Genomic DNA, 15,406 nt, shown 5'->3' with positions numbered 1-15,406 from the left:
TTTCCTTCTACTACCACTCGTTGTCTTCTGTTGGCCAGCCAGTTGTGTATCCAGACAGCTATGTTCCCCTGTATCCCATTCCTCCTGACCTTCTGAATGAGCCTATCATGGGGAACCTTATCAAATGCCTTGCTAAAGTCCATATACACCACATTCACTGCTCGACCCTCATCAACTTTTCTAGTCACATCCTAAAGAACTCAATAAGGTTTGTGAGGCATGACCTGTCCCTCACAAAGCCGTGTTGACTGCATTTAATCAAGCCATGCTCTTCCAGATGGTCATAAATCCTATCCCTCAGAATCCTTTCTAACACCTTGCAGACGACAGACGTGAGACTTACTGGTCTGTAATTGCCGGGGATTTTCCTATTTCCTTTCTTGAAGAGAGGAATTACATATGCACACAATTGCAAATCAAAATCTCAGGGTTGCACCACACATGTGTATATCCCCACATAGATCTTCACAAGCTACCAGTGCTAACCTACACAACCTCACACTAGTCTTGTGTGTGCAATCCCACATATGGACACACTTCTACAGACACTGCCACTGATTCACATGTGCGCAAACACCACTACATGTTTCTCCACAACTTCCCACTCATGCACATGCACCCCAAACACGGACCCATGCTCGCACACCCCACAGCACCCGAGTGCATCCACATATCTCCTTGCCCTTTTCAAAATCTAATTCCACTGGTTTCTATCCCTGAACACTTCACGACCAAAATATGCTGCCTAGCAACCAATAATAAAACCTACTTGTTCACTGACAGATTTATTTTCTTTAATGCTTCTTGAAAATAATGAAGGCATTATAGAATTGAAATATAGATTTGGTTGAGAACATTTGCTACTCCAGTGCCCACTATCAACACGATTCATGCTAATCACAGACAACCGTATGTGTACAGTATGTGGTGCTATAACCAGCGGTCATTACCGCTGTTGTCAGTTAAAGGCTCTGCAGATAACTTTTAAACTTACCAGCTATTTCAGAAAATTCAGTCAGTAAGCTTTTTTACTTTGATTAAGTATTGTTGACTACTCACCTGAAGAGTTGCATGGTTCAGTACTATGGGGTGTATTGTTTACATTAGAAGCGTAATGAAATATTCCATTATGGTATTACATTCATTCACCAGCCGTTCCTAAGAGTAAAATCTAATCGAATCTTTCCTACTTTGCTGTCTGTCTGAGACCTCTGAAAAGTGTCGTTGACACTCCTGAGCTCCCCTCATCCAGAACCCCAGGTTAAGGTTGAGACCTTCCAAGGGCCAGCAATGATTACGCGGTTGTACAGATGGGTAGTAATGATCTAGAGAAAATTTATGCATCAGCTGATGGTGTGCTCTGCCACCCTGTGTAGATGCTATACCCAAGCTTTTCTCTGTTAATAAGCAGATAAGCATGTATTTAGGGTTCATTGATCAATTGATGTTGTGGATGGAAAGTAGCAGTAAGACTGAGTAGTTCATAAACTCTATCCACAAAGAAATTAGTCTTGGTTTCTGTGTCTCTGATTTGGCTTTGATCTAAATTGACAGTCTCATACTTTGAGTTCTGCTCTTAATTGGGCACCTCTTTTCACTGTGCTCTACTGTCTCTCTTTGCTCTGGCTATGTCGTATTCCCAATTTCCCCTTACTCCCTTAATGTTTTCACTATGCTCTATATTCCTGGTGCTCCTCTATTACAGATTCCTGCCAAGGATAGACAGTCTTTGTAATGAAACAGGTATACTCACCTCATTATTTTCTCTGAGTAAATGCTTGTTTTCTTAAAGGCATTATTAAAATACTGTTTATGTGCAGCACTTTTAAATTATGAATATTATGCAGTTTTATAATTTGGCTGCAGATACCTAATTATGAATCTGTTTGAAAAGACGTTCACCAAAAAAAAAAATCTTTGGAACCATTGTTTTATTGCATTTACTGAAGCTCTTGTAACAGTTTTTATTTCTGGTTTTGGACCAGCATGGCAAGAAATCTCGATCAGAATTAACTATGTGGGCGGTGCGGTGGCTCAGTGGTTAGCACTGCTGCCTCACAGTGCCAGGGATCTATACTTCCTTCCAGCCTTGGGTGATGGTTTGTGTGGAATTTGTTCATTCTCCCCATGTCTGGGTGGGTTTCCTCTGGGTGCTCCAGTTTCTTCCCACAGTTTAGTGATGTAGGCTAGATGAATTGGCCATGCTAAATTGCCCATTGTACCCAGGGCTGTGCATGGGAAATGCAGAGTTACAGGGACAGGGTGGGTCTGGGTGGGATACACTCGGATTGCTCGGTGTGGACTCAATGGGCCGAATGGCCTGCTTCCATACGTAGAGATTCTCACGTTTTTATCAGCAGTCTCTGCTTTTATGTCTCACTGATTTATAATGATTAAATCACATTGTTTACAGTCAGCAAATTAACACCAATGTCAGTTGATCTGTAACCCATTGTGTAAATTTCACTTTTGAGCAAATCAAACCATTGCATTTTGGGAATACTGCCATCCTGATGTTCTTTGTGCTTTACCTGGAATAGGGTTGCTTCTTAAAGTGAGACTGTCAGAAATTGCCCTAAGCGCAATACAGAACTTATACATATATATTTTCTGGTTGCTAATTTACTGCCAGCGTGCTTATGTAGAGATCTGGGTCGTTTTTGTTCAGATTAATTGAATATCGGATATGGTGAAACTGCTGGGCTGATTCACTGATTATCCTACACATAGTCTCTCATATTTCTTTTCATGAAAAGCTTTTGTTAGATTTTTTTTTGTCTGTACAAGTAAGTAATCTGTGTCTCCGGATTGATTTAATCCATACCTGTCTATTCATGTTGACTGGATAACTTTGCAACCATTGAAGTACCTTTGAACTGTAATCCTAAAGTAGGATCATATGGCAGCCCAGTCCCATAGTAACCATGTGATAAATGAACAACAGCTGCTTTCTAGAGTGGTGTTTGAATGATAAACATTGACGATACGCGGGAGAGTTCCCTACTCTTTTTGAAAAAATGTCTCGCAATCCTTTAAGTATAAGAAGGCAGGTTTGAATTCCTATCTGAAGGGCAGTAGCTCTGACAGTACAACAATTCTTTCAGTACAGCACCTAAGTGTCGATCTAGATTTGGTTTTCGAGTCTCAGGATTGGGGTTTGGAATTAACTTCTGATTGTTCCCACAGCCAGAATTAACAGACAAATTAGTCACATTATTGTGGAGCAACTGCACAAACCTTTCAATGCCAAAATCATTGATTCCCTACAGTGCGGAAACAAACTATTCGGCCCATCGTGTCCTGCCCAGACCCCCACACTCCCCTAGTCAAATAATCGTAAACTTCCCATTGTTAATCCACCGAGCCTCACATCCCTAGACAGTGGGCAATTTAGCATGACCAGGAGGAAAGACTGGAGCATCCAGAGGAAACCCACAAGACATGGGGAGAGCATGCAAGTTCCACACACACAGTCAACTGAGAGTGGAATTAAACCCAGGTTCCTGGTGCTGTGAGGCAGCAGTGCTAACCACTGAGCCACCATGCCACCTAAAATAATGATGACCTATTCAGTTTTTTTTTTAAAGTCTTAATATAAAATTATAATAAATTATAGAGCAAGTTAATATAATTAGACGGTACTATTCACTTTTTAAAAAAATCTGAGACTTTCTGCTTTTACTGTGTGCTTTTTATAGAGAGCTAATCAGATTGGGTAGAAATTTTAGGGGTCTGAGCAACGTGGTCTATGATATGTGGCAGAATCGGATATAAAGTTGGGCAAGTTCCATCTCAATATTGGGAACAACTTGTGCATTTTTATGTTTTTCATGAGCAGTGTGGCAAGTTGCCTATTAAGATGGTATATTGCTTGTTAAATGTCTTGTTGATGGCGCATTATCTATTAATATGCAGCTTCCAAACAAGTTGGGAAAACTCGGCATGGAAACAAAAGCACACACCTCTCTGCTTACTGTGACAAAATCAGAGCCTGGAGCATGATCCACAGGCACCAACCAGAACTGGTTTTTCAGCACAAATATTGTTATCTAACATCCTGCAATCCCTCACAATACACTGACATGTTTTCTAAAGGCACAGATTTGCCTTACAGGGCACACTGGCAACTGACATTGAAAGGCTGCACTGAGCACTTCGATTGCAGACACTGGCTTATGGATTTGACCAGGTTTCAGCTACTCTCATGCTCTCTTGGTCCTTGCTCACTTTGGACCTCCCTGCATCTTTGAATATCACTGCCTTTCTACAATTAATGCAGTTATGCAACCAGTTCCCACTGAGGTGACTGTGCCTGAATTGGTGCACAGCAACTTTTTTAAAGATGGCACAAATGCTGGGTGTGCAGGTTTGAGATCCGCAAATTTGTAAACAGGGTTAGAGCTGAATTTGATCTCACAGTCATGAATGTATAGAGAGTATAGCAAGAGACTACGTATTCAGTCTTACAGTGTACTGGTATTAAGGATTATTGTGGAGGAGGCTTGGTCACCTGTCCTTACTAATTACAGTCTGCGTGTCAGGCAGTTGAGTGAAGAGTGGGGAGCAGAATCCTAGGTCAAGGATGTCTATTGAGTTGTGGGTTGATCTGGGAATAGTGTGTTTTAAGATATGGCAGAAATTGAACATGATGAATGCCAGAGAGATGAGGTAGGTTTTAATGAAGAGCTGATTTATTAAGGTAAGATGAGAGAACTTGCCAAGCCTTGCAACAAACAACCCTTCAAAAGGTTAAACACAGCTTGGACTTAGCCAAAAAATGTAAGATTCGTTCCAATAGACATAAATGTGCTTGCTGTACTGGTGATGGGGACTGTAGTTGCATAAATCAGTTCATATAGGCTTTTATTAGCTGAACTGTTCGGGACAAATGGTAACTTAGCTTGAATTCTGTTCATTGCAGTATTGCATGTGTCAGTGCTTCAAACCATTGTACCCAGTGAGATGAGCATAAATATAATGTGTTTGGGGCAGTATGGTAGCTCAGTGGTTAGCACTGCTGCCTCACAGTGCCAGGGACCTCGGCCGATTGTCTGTGTGGAGTTTGCACATTCTCCCCGTGTCTGCATGGATTTCCCCTGGGTACTCCGGTTTCCCCTCACAATCCAAAGATGTGTAGATTAGGTGAATTGACCATGCTAAATTGCACTTTCAGGGTTGTGTCGGTTTGGTGCATTAGTCAATGGGTAAATATAGAGTGGGGGATTGAGTCTGGGTGGGGTACTCCTCAGAGGGTTGGTGTGGACTTGTTGGACCGCGGGGCCTGTTTCCACACTGTAGGGATTCTAATTCTAATCCTGAAGTAAGGATCTCTTGAATAGTTCTAAACTCTGTGCTTTTTTTTTAATCCATTCTTCCCCCAACCATTTCTCTCTCTTCCCTCCACCCCCTCCACCACCACTGCCATTGCCTGACTTTTAAGAGTTTCATTAATATTCCACTTTACATGGAATAATAAATTTAAATAAGATGCCTACTAGTTTCAACTTGATTTATGAAAGCCAGTTTAATTATAAAATTGATTTCTTGGTAAATTGGCATTGAGCCTATGTTTTTGTATTCATTGTATGAGACAGCACATTTTGTCATATATTGTGATTTCTGCATGCTGATCGAGCTGGATCAATCCAAATGTGAGCTACTGGTTATTTAGCCAGTTCCTGAATTTTCCCCATTCATTCATTGATCATGTTTGTGTATCCTGAGGATTTGACGGGTGTTACAGAAATGCAAGTTCTTTCAACCTACCTTTCTTCCCATATATTTACTTACTGCATTTCCAGTGTCAATGTTGAATTGTTATGGAGTCTAGTTTGGGCCACAAAGGATAAAAGCTAAGACTTGTGTCAATAGCACAGATTGTTCTTTTGTGAGAAAATAATCATTAGATGGAAAAGAATAGACTTCTTAAAAAATCAAATTTAAGTATTCATAAAAGTATATAAAAAAAGAGACCAAGTCTAAGGATTTATCTATATGATAAACAAGAATTTTGACATGACATAAAAGCTTTAAACTTTGTCCGGCTGATTGTTTCTTTAAAATTGACAATATTTAGTCTGAGAAATAACATGCCAATTTCTGTTACCCTCTCAGCATTATCTGTGCGCAAGTCAATATGGAACAGCAGGCAGCTCCTACCATCTTATTGAATGTGATGGATCATATACAAGTTTCTGAATTGGAAGATTCAATGTTGCAGAGCCTAATAACCCCAAGCCCTCGAAGTGAAATGGTTGCCCATGAATTCCAAGAGCTGACATTACAGACAAATCCGCACCTTCCACCTTTGAACGAGAGGAAGAATGGTGAGTATTGTAATTGAACTATCTATCTGCAGCTGTCTTTGTTTGGAAGAGGGAAGACGATGCTTCGTTAAGGTTGTCAGGTGAAGTTTACAAATGGTGAAAGTTTTGAGTGATTATTACAGTGGTCAGTATAGCAGGCAGACTCCTGTCTGTTGATGTTGTATAGTTAATAACTGAATTGAAATTTTAGCCAGAGTTACTTTAGTTTGTATGAACTCCACCTCTCTGTAATCCACTAGTCACTTTGCGTTTAAGTTTGGTGTAAACCAGGACCGTATTGGACATGGTAAAGAAAAAGCATTTCACTAGTTAATTTCCTTCCACTGTGATTTTTCTGCTGAACTCTGTCCAGTTCTAGATGCATTGATAATTTTGCAGAAGAGGTATTTGAATCATTCCTAGTATTTGCATATTTGTGCTTTGGAGAATATTTGACGTTTTCAAGTTTTGAATTTTGTTTAGGTCTGTTTAGTTTGGCGAGGTTATAACTAATACGGTATTTTTAAAAAACCCTCTTGTTCTTTTATATTCGGTTTTGTCAAATTCTAATGACATCTGGGAACAATAACTTGATTATGGTTGGTGATTATTTCTGCTGCCAAATTGATAATTCAATTGTAAAGTGTGGTGCCTTGTTCAAAACAGTCAAAAGATTGCATGACTTCATTAAAACAATATATAAAATTACAGCATCCTGATTCCAAGTTAAAAGAAAATGCAGACCTTGATGAACCTTACATTTGCAATGATACATGTCATTGAGTGTAAAGTGCAAAATTGGTCAAATTGAACTGGCCAGAAGCCATAACCTCTTGAAATAAGCAATGTTTCTTTAATATGGGTTCAGATGCCCCTCCAATGTTCTGTCACAAAGATAATCGAAGTATATTTTCATCTGAGTAGTCACAGATGTTACGTTATGCAGAGTTGGAGTTGTTTTCCTTTAAGTAACTGTTGTTTTTATGCAGGACTCCCACTCCATCTGATTATAGTTTTGTGGATTTTTGGCCACTATGTTGCAGATTTGAACACTAGGTATTTAACTTCATCAATCCTTGGCAACTACCAGTGCATTTTGTCTTTCTTTTCCTCAAATTATTGGACAGAGAGAGGTCGTATGATTGAATCCATTAAATAAAATTAAACCTCGAGCATGGGATTAAGTAGCGGTAAAGTCTGTAATACATTATGGACTGGGGGCAACATTAAGCAATTGTCCATGCTTTTGACACTCACATGGTTTTACTTTTCATTGAGATGAGCAGAAAAGTCTGGCATCTATGTAGAAAATTGAGAATGCTTCCATGTAAGGTGAATTTCAGCCTCATGGGTTTGTTAAAGATAGGTTTACATTTTTGTCGAGAATATTCTGATAAATCATTATTGTCAATTTGAAGGAGTACAGAAATTTTAGAGAGCAAATAGTGGGTATTCAATCCAAATATTGTGTACCTGGTGAAGTGAGGCTATGGGTTTAGCCTTTGTTGGAGCACTTTAGTAATAGGTAAAAAGTGGTGGAAGTGTGCATTCAAATATATCTTTGAAGTAGTGAAATACCAAGAGCCTTTATTGCTCACTCTGGTCAGGAAATGGACTAGCTTTAAATAGACAAGGATTATCATCTTGGTATTGTACTTTCCTGCATGATTGTCCAAATACAAAGGATCCACAGGAAATGTGAATCTCACTTGAATCAAGAAATTGTAATGTAAATTGCTATTTAAATTGGGAATATTGTTCGAAAATCAAATCGATTTTACATATTAATATATGATGCACAATTTATTTGCATGATATTTTAAAGTGGTTAAGATTGAGTCTTTGCTTTGCATTAAATGTAATTGAATTGGTTACTTCATTCCATCATCTACAGTTCATATACTTAAAAGAAAACTTGTCACAGTAACATTTATACTGCAACAGAGAGGCTCCATTTTTTCACTGAAATGTTGAAATTGGATAGTATAGGTGGCTCTTTATCTGAGGAGCTGATGATTTGATTTTTTATGATATAGAAATTTACTACTTAAATAGATACTTCCACTTTTAATTCATAATACTGCTCAGAGTTCAGTAAGCTAAAGATTGTTCTTATGCACAATATTATAAAGCATTGAGATGACAATATTACATAAAGAAGAGCCAGATTTTCTACGGTGATAATACAAACCTATTTTTCCCCAAAGGAAGCAATCTTTTTGGCATAATATGTTACCCTGTAAAATATTTTCCATAAATAAGTCATTGTTATCTACCAAGGATAAGTGTACCACTCCATTGCACCTTCAATAATATAAATTCTCAGTTCTATTGTAGTGATTTAGGACATGGCTCATTAAATTAATCTGGGTTTTGAATCCCCAACCAGTTATAACAGAGTAAAATTAGGTTTAGGAAGTTTTTGTTGTTTATATAATCAATATTTATATACTCCACTACAATGTTTGAATAGAAGTTGACTTTCCAAGGATCGGGGAGTCCAAAACCAGAGGACACAGGTTTAATGTAAATGGGGAAAGATTTAGAAAGGACCTGAAGTGTAACGTTTTCATGCAGAGGGTGATGCCTGAGGAAGTTGTGGAGGCTTGTAAAATTACAACATTTAAAAGGCATCTGGATAGGTACAGGAGTAGGAAGGGTTTAGAGGGATGTGGGCCATTGCTGGCAAATAGGACTAGGTCAGATTGGGGTGTCTGTTCAGCACAGACGATTTAGACCAAAGGGTCTGTTAAGACTCCAAATTGAGATTTGGCTTACCGTATCGACTTGTCATCTGTGGTACACTATTCCACAAAGTCATAAGTGTCCCACAATTTGTCCTATATCCTGGAAAAGAAAAACATCATTTATGCAGTTAAGCATCTGTGGCTGGCAGATGAGCCAAATCAAATTAAAATAAACTGCTTGCACAAACTTAATGAGAACTGAAACTTTCCTGAGCTGGGAAAACTATAAAAAGTAATAAAACAATTCCGTGAAATGAAAAAATGCAAATGAAAATATGAAATGAATTTAATATGATATCAAAGCTAAACATAAATGTCTTAAAGTAAGGATTGTGCCTTGGATTTCCCTGTGGCTTCCTTTCACTCACCTGAGCATCCAAGAATGCTGCTGATCGTGCTCCACTCATCAATATCCCTTTGTAATTTTATGCTACCATCTACACTATCTTCAATGTCACCTAACTTACTATCATCAGCAAATTTGGATATATGGCTTTCTATGCTATTATCCACATCATTAATAAATAATGTGAATAACTGAGGCCCTAACACAGATTCTTGTAGGGCACCACTGGTCACATCCTACTAATTTGAGTACCTACCCATTATCCCCACTTTCTGCCACAGCCATTCAACCAGATTCCCATCCATATCAGTAATTTGCCTTCATATCTGTGGGTTTCTACCTTAGTTAACAGTCTCTTATGTGAAACTTTATCAATTGCTTTCTGGAAATCCATGTAATTGATGTCCATAGACATTCTCCTGTCATCTTTGTGAACTCTTCAAAAAAAATCGGTCGAGTTTGTCAGGTATGACCTACCTGTCATGAATCCATACTGGCTGTCCTTGACTAATTGAAATTTTTCAAGGTGGTTCTTAATTACAGGCTCCAACAATTCGCCCACCGTATATTTTAGGCTAACTGATCTGTAATTCCCTGATTTTCCTCTCTCTCAAAAAGCAGAGTGGTATATGCATATTTTAGTCTGTGCATGATTCTGCTATCAACGCAGTTTGTGGCCCAGCACCTGTAAGGCCAGGTTGAGTATTATTCAAAAAGAAATTGGCCTTTTTGTATTTTCATCTAGATACTATTATTGATTTTCCAAGTTAATATAACTCCTTAATACAGTTTACTAGTTGATGTTGGTTTGAGTTTGCAAATATGTTAACTCATAATACTTATAACAAAACTCTTAATTTTTAAGAGTTTGTCTACTGATTTATAAAATGTGGGACATGTTATACCCCACCGTGTGCTCCTTCTCTTGCTCCCTCTCACTCTCCCTTTCCTACCCCCACCTACCTAAACTATTTTTTCCATTATACACACTCAGTATATCTAGAAGTTTATATAATCTAATGAGGTTTTGGTTATGTTAGCTCACTGTACTTGAATTCTCTTCTTCAGTTCCCACTAAACAGTATTCCCTGATGGGCAGGCAAATTTGCCGACAGGCCTCCATCAGTGTAAATCCAATGGAATGACGTACACAAAATTATTTTATTCCCCCTGGTTTTTTCAGAAGTCCTTTAACTTGAGATTGTCAGCTGGCATTAGTAACTTATTCAGAATAATTGGGAGAAAGTGATGCCTGAAGGGTATAGATATGTTGTGCCATGGTATTTCCATGTGGTTGTAGCTAATTATTATTTGTGATGTGATATCACAAGCTAATCAGTGTACTACTTTCTGGCTTAGTGACACTGAGACTACTGCCAATGTAGGAGAGGCCTTATATTGCAAGATTTAGACCAGCTGAATTTTATTCATTATATGTGGCAACCATTCAGTTTGGTTTCAGACTATTTCAATGTAGGCCTGTCATTGTTGTTGCAGTGTACCATTCCAAATTATAAGTCATTTATTCAAATGATCTGACAACTTAATTGTTAACAATCAATTTCTAGTCTCCTGTATTATGTTGTTTAATTCATATTACTACACCATTGATTTGTTTTAAATACAAAAACAGCTGTGATTATTCGGAGTAGACTGCAGTTGTAAGTAAAATTTTGGCATTTTGCTGATGTTGATATTTCTACTGGATTACTTCATCTGTGGGGAAAAACATATTTCAAATTGAGTTTTAAAAATTAATTGCAATTCCCTTGAAAATGAGTAATGCATTAGATTAACTGCAAAAACTTTTTTCCCACAGTTTTCAAGTCTGTTAGAATGTGACATGTACTAAAATGGTGATATATTATAGAAAAGAGATATTGATAATTTGAGTGAGTGGGCAAAAATTTGGCAGATGGATTACAATGTCATACAATCCATTGTAGTAAAAATAATGGAAAAGTTAAATGTTATTTAAATAGTTACTTCTGAATGTTGCTGTACAGAGGGATCCAGATGTCCTCCTACACAAAACAAAAAATGTTAACATGCAGATACAAAAGTAATTAGGACAACAAACTGAATTTTGACCATTATTGCATGGGAAATAGAGTATTAAAGACATCTTACCACTGGCAGGGCATTAGTGAAACCAGTTTAAGTCTCCTTATTTAAAAAGGGAGATACTTGCATTAAGGACAGTTCAGAGAAAGTTCACTGGACTAATTCCTTGGGATGAAGTGGTTATTTTAAGAAGGATTACTTAACAGATGTGATCTATACTCATTGGAGTTTAGAAGAATGAAGCATGATTAAATTGAATCTTAAAAGATTCTGAGGAGGCTAGACAAGGTAGATGATGTGAAAGTATTTTCCATTGTGAGAAAATCTAGAGGTAGGGGACATATTTTCACGTTGAGGGGAGCCTCACCCAATGTATAGATTGGGAAGATTTTTTTTCTGAGTTTGAATCTTTGGGATATTGTGTGCATGAGAGTTGTGGAGACTAGTCATTCAAAATAGTCATTGCTGAATTATCCAGATTTTTGAACTATCGACAAAACGAAATTGAGGCAGGCTCAGGTCAACCATGATCTTGCTGAATGGCTTACTTCTACTTCTATTTCCTGGGTTCTTTGAATGGTATCTAAGTGTTCTAAATAATTTAAGTTCTGTTGAAAAGTAACAAAATAATTCTTATTCCCATTATTTCACAACTACAGGATAGTTTCTGTCCTATTAAGCATGAATTTAATTCATAAGCCACTTCAAAACATGCTCTACACGGCTAGCTGTGACTGAACTTGGTGCAAAACTTAATGATTTTAAAAAATAACAGGCCGCTCATTGATATTAATTGGCTGTATTTTACAGGTTTGAGAATTATTTCTGTATATTAGAATATTTTACTTCGGACACTGCAGTCTGCTTATTTGCGGTGAAGGCAGAAACTGGCAATAGATTGACTGAATCCCTATGGGAAACTGTCAGAAGGGATAAATAACACTGTTAAGAATTCAATTATAATGGAGACCAAATGGGTTATATTGGCAGTAACTCTTTTTATCAGATTATTTATTGCATTGGCATTGACTCATTTTTGATTGATTTCCCATGGAAATAGATGTCAATACTGTTTTTCCTATATTGTTCAGATGCAATTAAATAATTTCCTTGCAATAATCTGATGGAAATATTACGAACAAAAAACAGAAATTGCTGGAAAAGCTGGAAAAAAACAGAAATTGCTGGCAGCATCTGTGGAGAGAAATCAGACATAACATTTCGGGTCATGTGACACTTCCTTTGTTCCGAGGAAGAGTCACTCAACCTGAAACATTGACTCTGATTTCTGTCCAGAGATGCTGCCGGATCTGATGAGCTTTTCGAGCAATTTCTGTTTTTGTTTCTGATTTACAACATCTGCAGTTCTTGCAGTTTTTACAAAGATTATTTAGCAAAAAACAGATTTACTGTATCTTGGATAATAAACCTCTTAAATGATTGTGATTCCAATTTCAAATGTTTAAATCTTATCCAATAACCAGGCTTATTAAGTCTCAACCATGTCCAGTGGTACTTCGGTGTATTTCAAACTCAAAACCTTTGTGTATTCATTTTGTGACCAACCAGGTTTTGCATGATGTAGCTTTTATAGATAGGGGAAGCACCATACTGGCAATTGGAAATCTAATTTACTGAACTTGGTAATTATTCTGAATTTGAAAATTTTGGGCAAAGTTCAACTGCATCCCTCATTGAACACATCTTGTCTATACAAAATATGGAACTCAGCAAGATTGGCTTGCTTTAGCTCACTCCTTAAAGTAAGATTATTCTGGCAACAGAGTTTTATCGACTGCATTTAATGTTACGGGGTTTCTAAAATTGCAAATATGCCAGGAATCTGTGTTTGTGGGAAAAGAAAATCCTGGAGATTAGAAACTAGCAAATGTCACCTTTACTAATTAGGAAAGAAGCAAGAGGGGGTGGGAAAAGAAGCAGGGAACTTAGGGACTTGTCAGCCTTGCATCAGTAATAAGGAAATTGCAAGTTTCTGTCATAAGTGGACACTTGGATTAAAAAAAAAATCAGATTGTGCACAGTCAGCCTGGATTTGTGAATGGAAAGTCATCTTTGAAAAAGTTATTGGAGTTCTTTGAGGATGTTTCTAATAAAATTAATAAAGGAATGTCAATGGATGTAGTGCAATTGACTTTCAGAAGGCTTTTGATAAGGTCCTCACAGATAGTTGGTTAATAAAATGATAGCATATGGCATATGAAGTAATGTACTAGCATGGATTAAGGATTAACGGACAGAAAATGGGTCATTCTTGAATTGGTAGATTGTCTCGTGGGATACTGCAAGGATCAGTACATGAGCCCCAGCTGTTAATAATATGTCAATGATTTGGACCAAGCTGTGTGACATTGTGACTTAGTGGGTCAAAGCGCCTGTCTAGTAAACTCAAAATTCTGAGTTTGAATCTCGGTAAAAGTGATATTGTCCCTGCCCTTGAGCCAGGACACCTCAGTTCAAGTCCCACTTGCTCCAAAGATATGTAATAATAATGTTCATTAATAATATAGTGCACTAATAATGATATAGTTTGGAGGAAGGATCACTGGACCCGTAACGTTAACTCTGATTTCTCCACTGATATTATTGAGTTTTTCCAGCAATTTCTATTTTTGTTTCTGATTTACAGATTCTGCAGTTCTTTCAGTTTTTATGTGTCATAACATCTGTGGTCAGGTTGATGAGAAAATATCTGTAAATCTAACCAATTGTGGTGTTTCCAAAATGACAGATGATACAAAGCAAAGCAGATCTGTGCATTCTGAGAAAGATATAAAATATTTTCAGGATTTGGACAGGTTTAGTAATTGATAAAGAACACGGTAGATGCAATATAACACGGAACAGTGTGAGGTTATCCACGTTGGTAGAAAGAATGGTTGTGCAGAATATTTCATAGATAGTGAAAGGTTGGAGAAAGTAGATGACCAAAATGGACTTGGATGACTTGGTCAATAAGTAATTGAGGGCTAGCGTGTAGGTCCAGCAAGCTATTAGGAAGGCTAGTGGAACATTAGCTTTTATTTCAAAATCATATACGTACAGGCATAGTGAAGATTTGGAGGAGCCAGTATTGGACTGGCGTGGACAAAGTTTAAAAAAAAATCACACAGCACCTGTTGGACTATAACCAGGCATAGTGAAGTCTTTCTTCAGTTTTATAGAGAAGTTTGGTTAGAATACCTTTGTGTGCAGTTCTAGAGTCATAGAGATGTACAGCATGAAAACAGATCCTTCGGTCTAACTCGTCCATGCCGACCAGATATCCCAACCCAATCTAGTCCCACCTGCCAGCACCTGGCCCATATCCCTCCAAACCTTTCCTATTCATATACCCATCCAAATGCCTCTTAAATGTTGCAATTGTACTAGCCTCCACCACAACCTCTGGCAGTTCATTCCATACATGTACCACCCTCTGCATGAAAAAAGTTGCCCCTTAGGTCTCTTTTTATATCTTTCCCCTCTCATCCTCAACTTATGCCCTCTAGTTCTGGACTCCCCGACCCCAGGGAAAAACTTTGTCTATTTATTCTATCCATGCTCCTCATAATTTTGTAAACGTCTATTAGGTCACCCCTCAGCCTCCGACGCTCCAGGGAAAAAAGCCCCAGCCTGTTCAGCCTCTCCCTATAGCTCAAATCCTCCAACCCTGGCAACATCCTTGTAAATATTTTTTAAACACTTTCAAGTTTCACAACATCTTTCCGATAGGAAGGAGACCAGAACTGCATGCAATATTCCAACAGTGGCCTAACCAATATCCTGGACAACCGCAACATGACCTCCCAACTCCTGTACTCAATACGCTGACCAATAAAGGAAAGCATACCAAACGCCGCCTTCACTATCCTATCTACCTGCGACTCCACTTTCAAGGAGCTATGAACCTGCACTCCAAGGTCTCTTTGTTCAGCAACACTCCC

The 15,406-nt window shown here is 38.0% G+C and overlaps 1 protein-coding gene across 8 annotated transcripts in view; it reads left to right on the top strand.

The window, feature by feature from the left end:
• mrtfba (myocardin related transcription factor Ba) overlaps positions 1-15,406 on the top strand; it is a 238,705-nt gene that overhangs the window by 108,019 nt on the left and 115,280 nt on the right. For all 8 annotated transcript variants that reach the window (XM_043712098.1, XM_043712100.1, XM_043712101.1 and 5 more), the window contains one exon: positions 6,115-6,326. In XM_043712098.1, coding sequence (XP_043568033.1) covers positions 6,115-6,326 — 212 coding nt within the window. The remainder of the gene's footprint in view (positions 1-6,114; positions 6,327-15,406) is intronic.

Source organism: Chiloscyllium plagiosum, chromosome 21 (assembly GCF_004010195.1).
Source record: "Chiloscyllium plagiosum isolate BGI_BamShark_2017 chromosome 21, ASM401019v2, whole genome shotgun sequence".
NCBI lineage: Eukaryota > Metazoa > Chordata > Chondrichthyes > Orectolobiformes > Hemiscylliidae > Chiloscyllium > Chiloscyllium plagiosum.
This window is presented reverse-complemented; position numbering and strand designations above follow the sequence as displayed.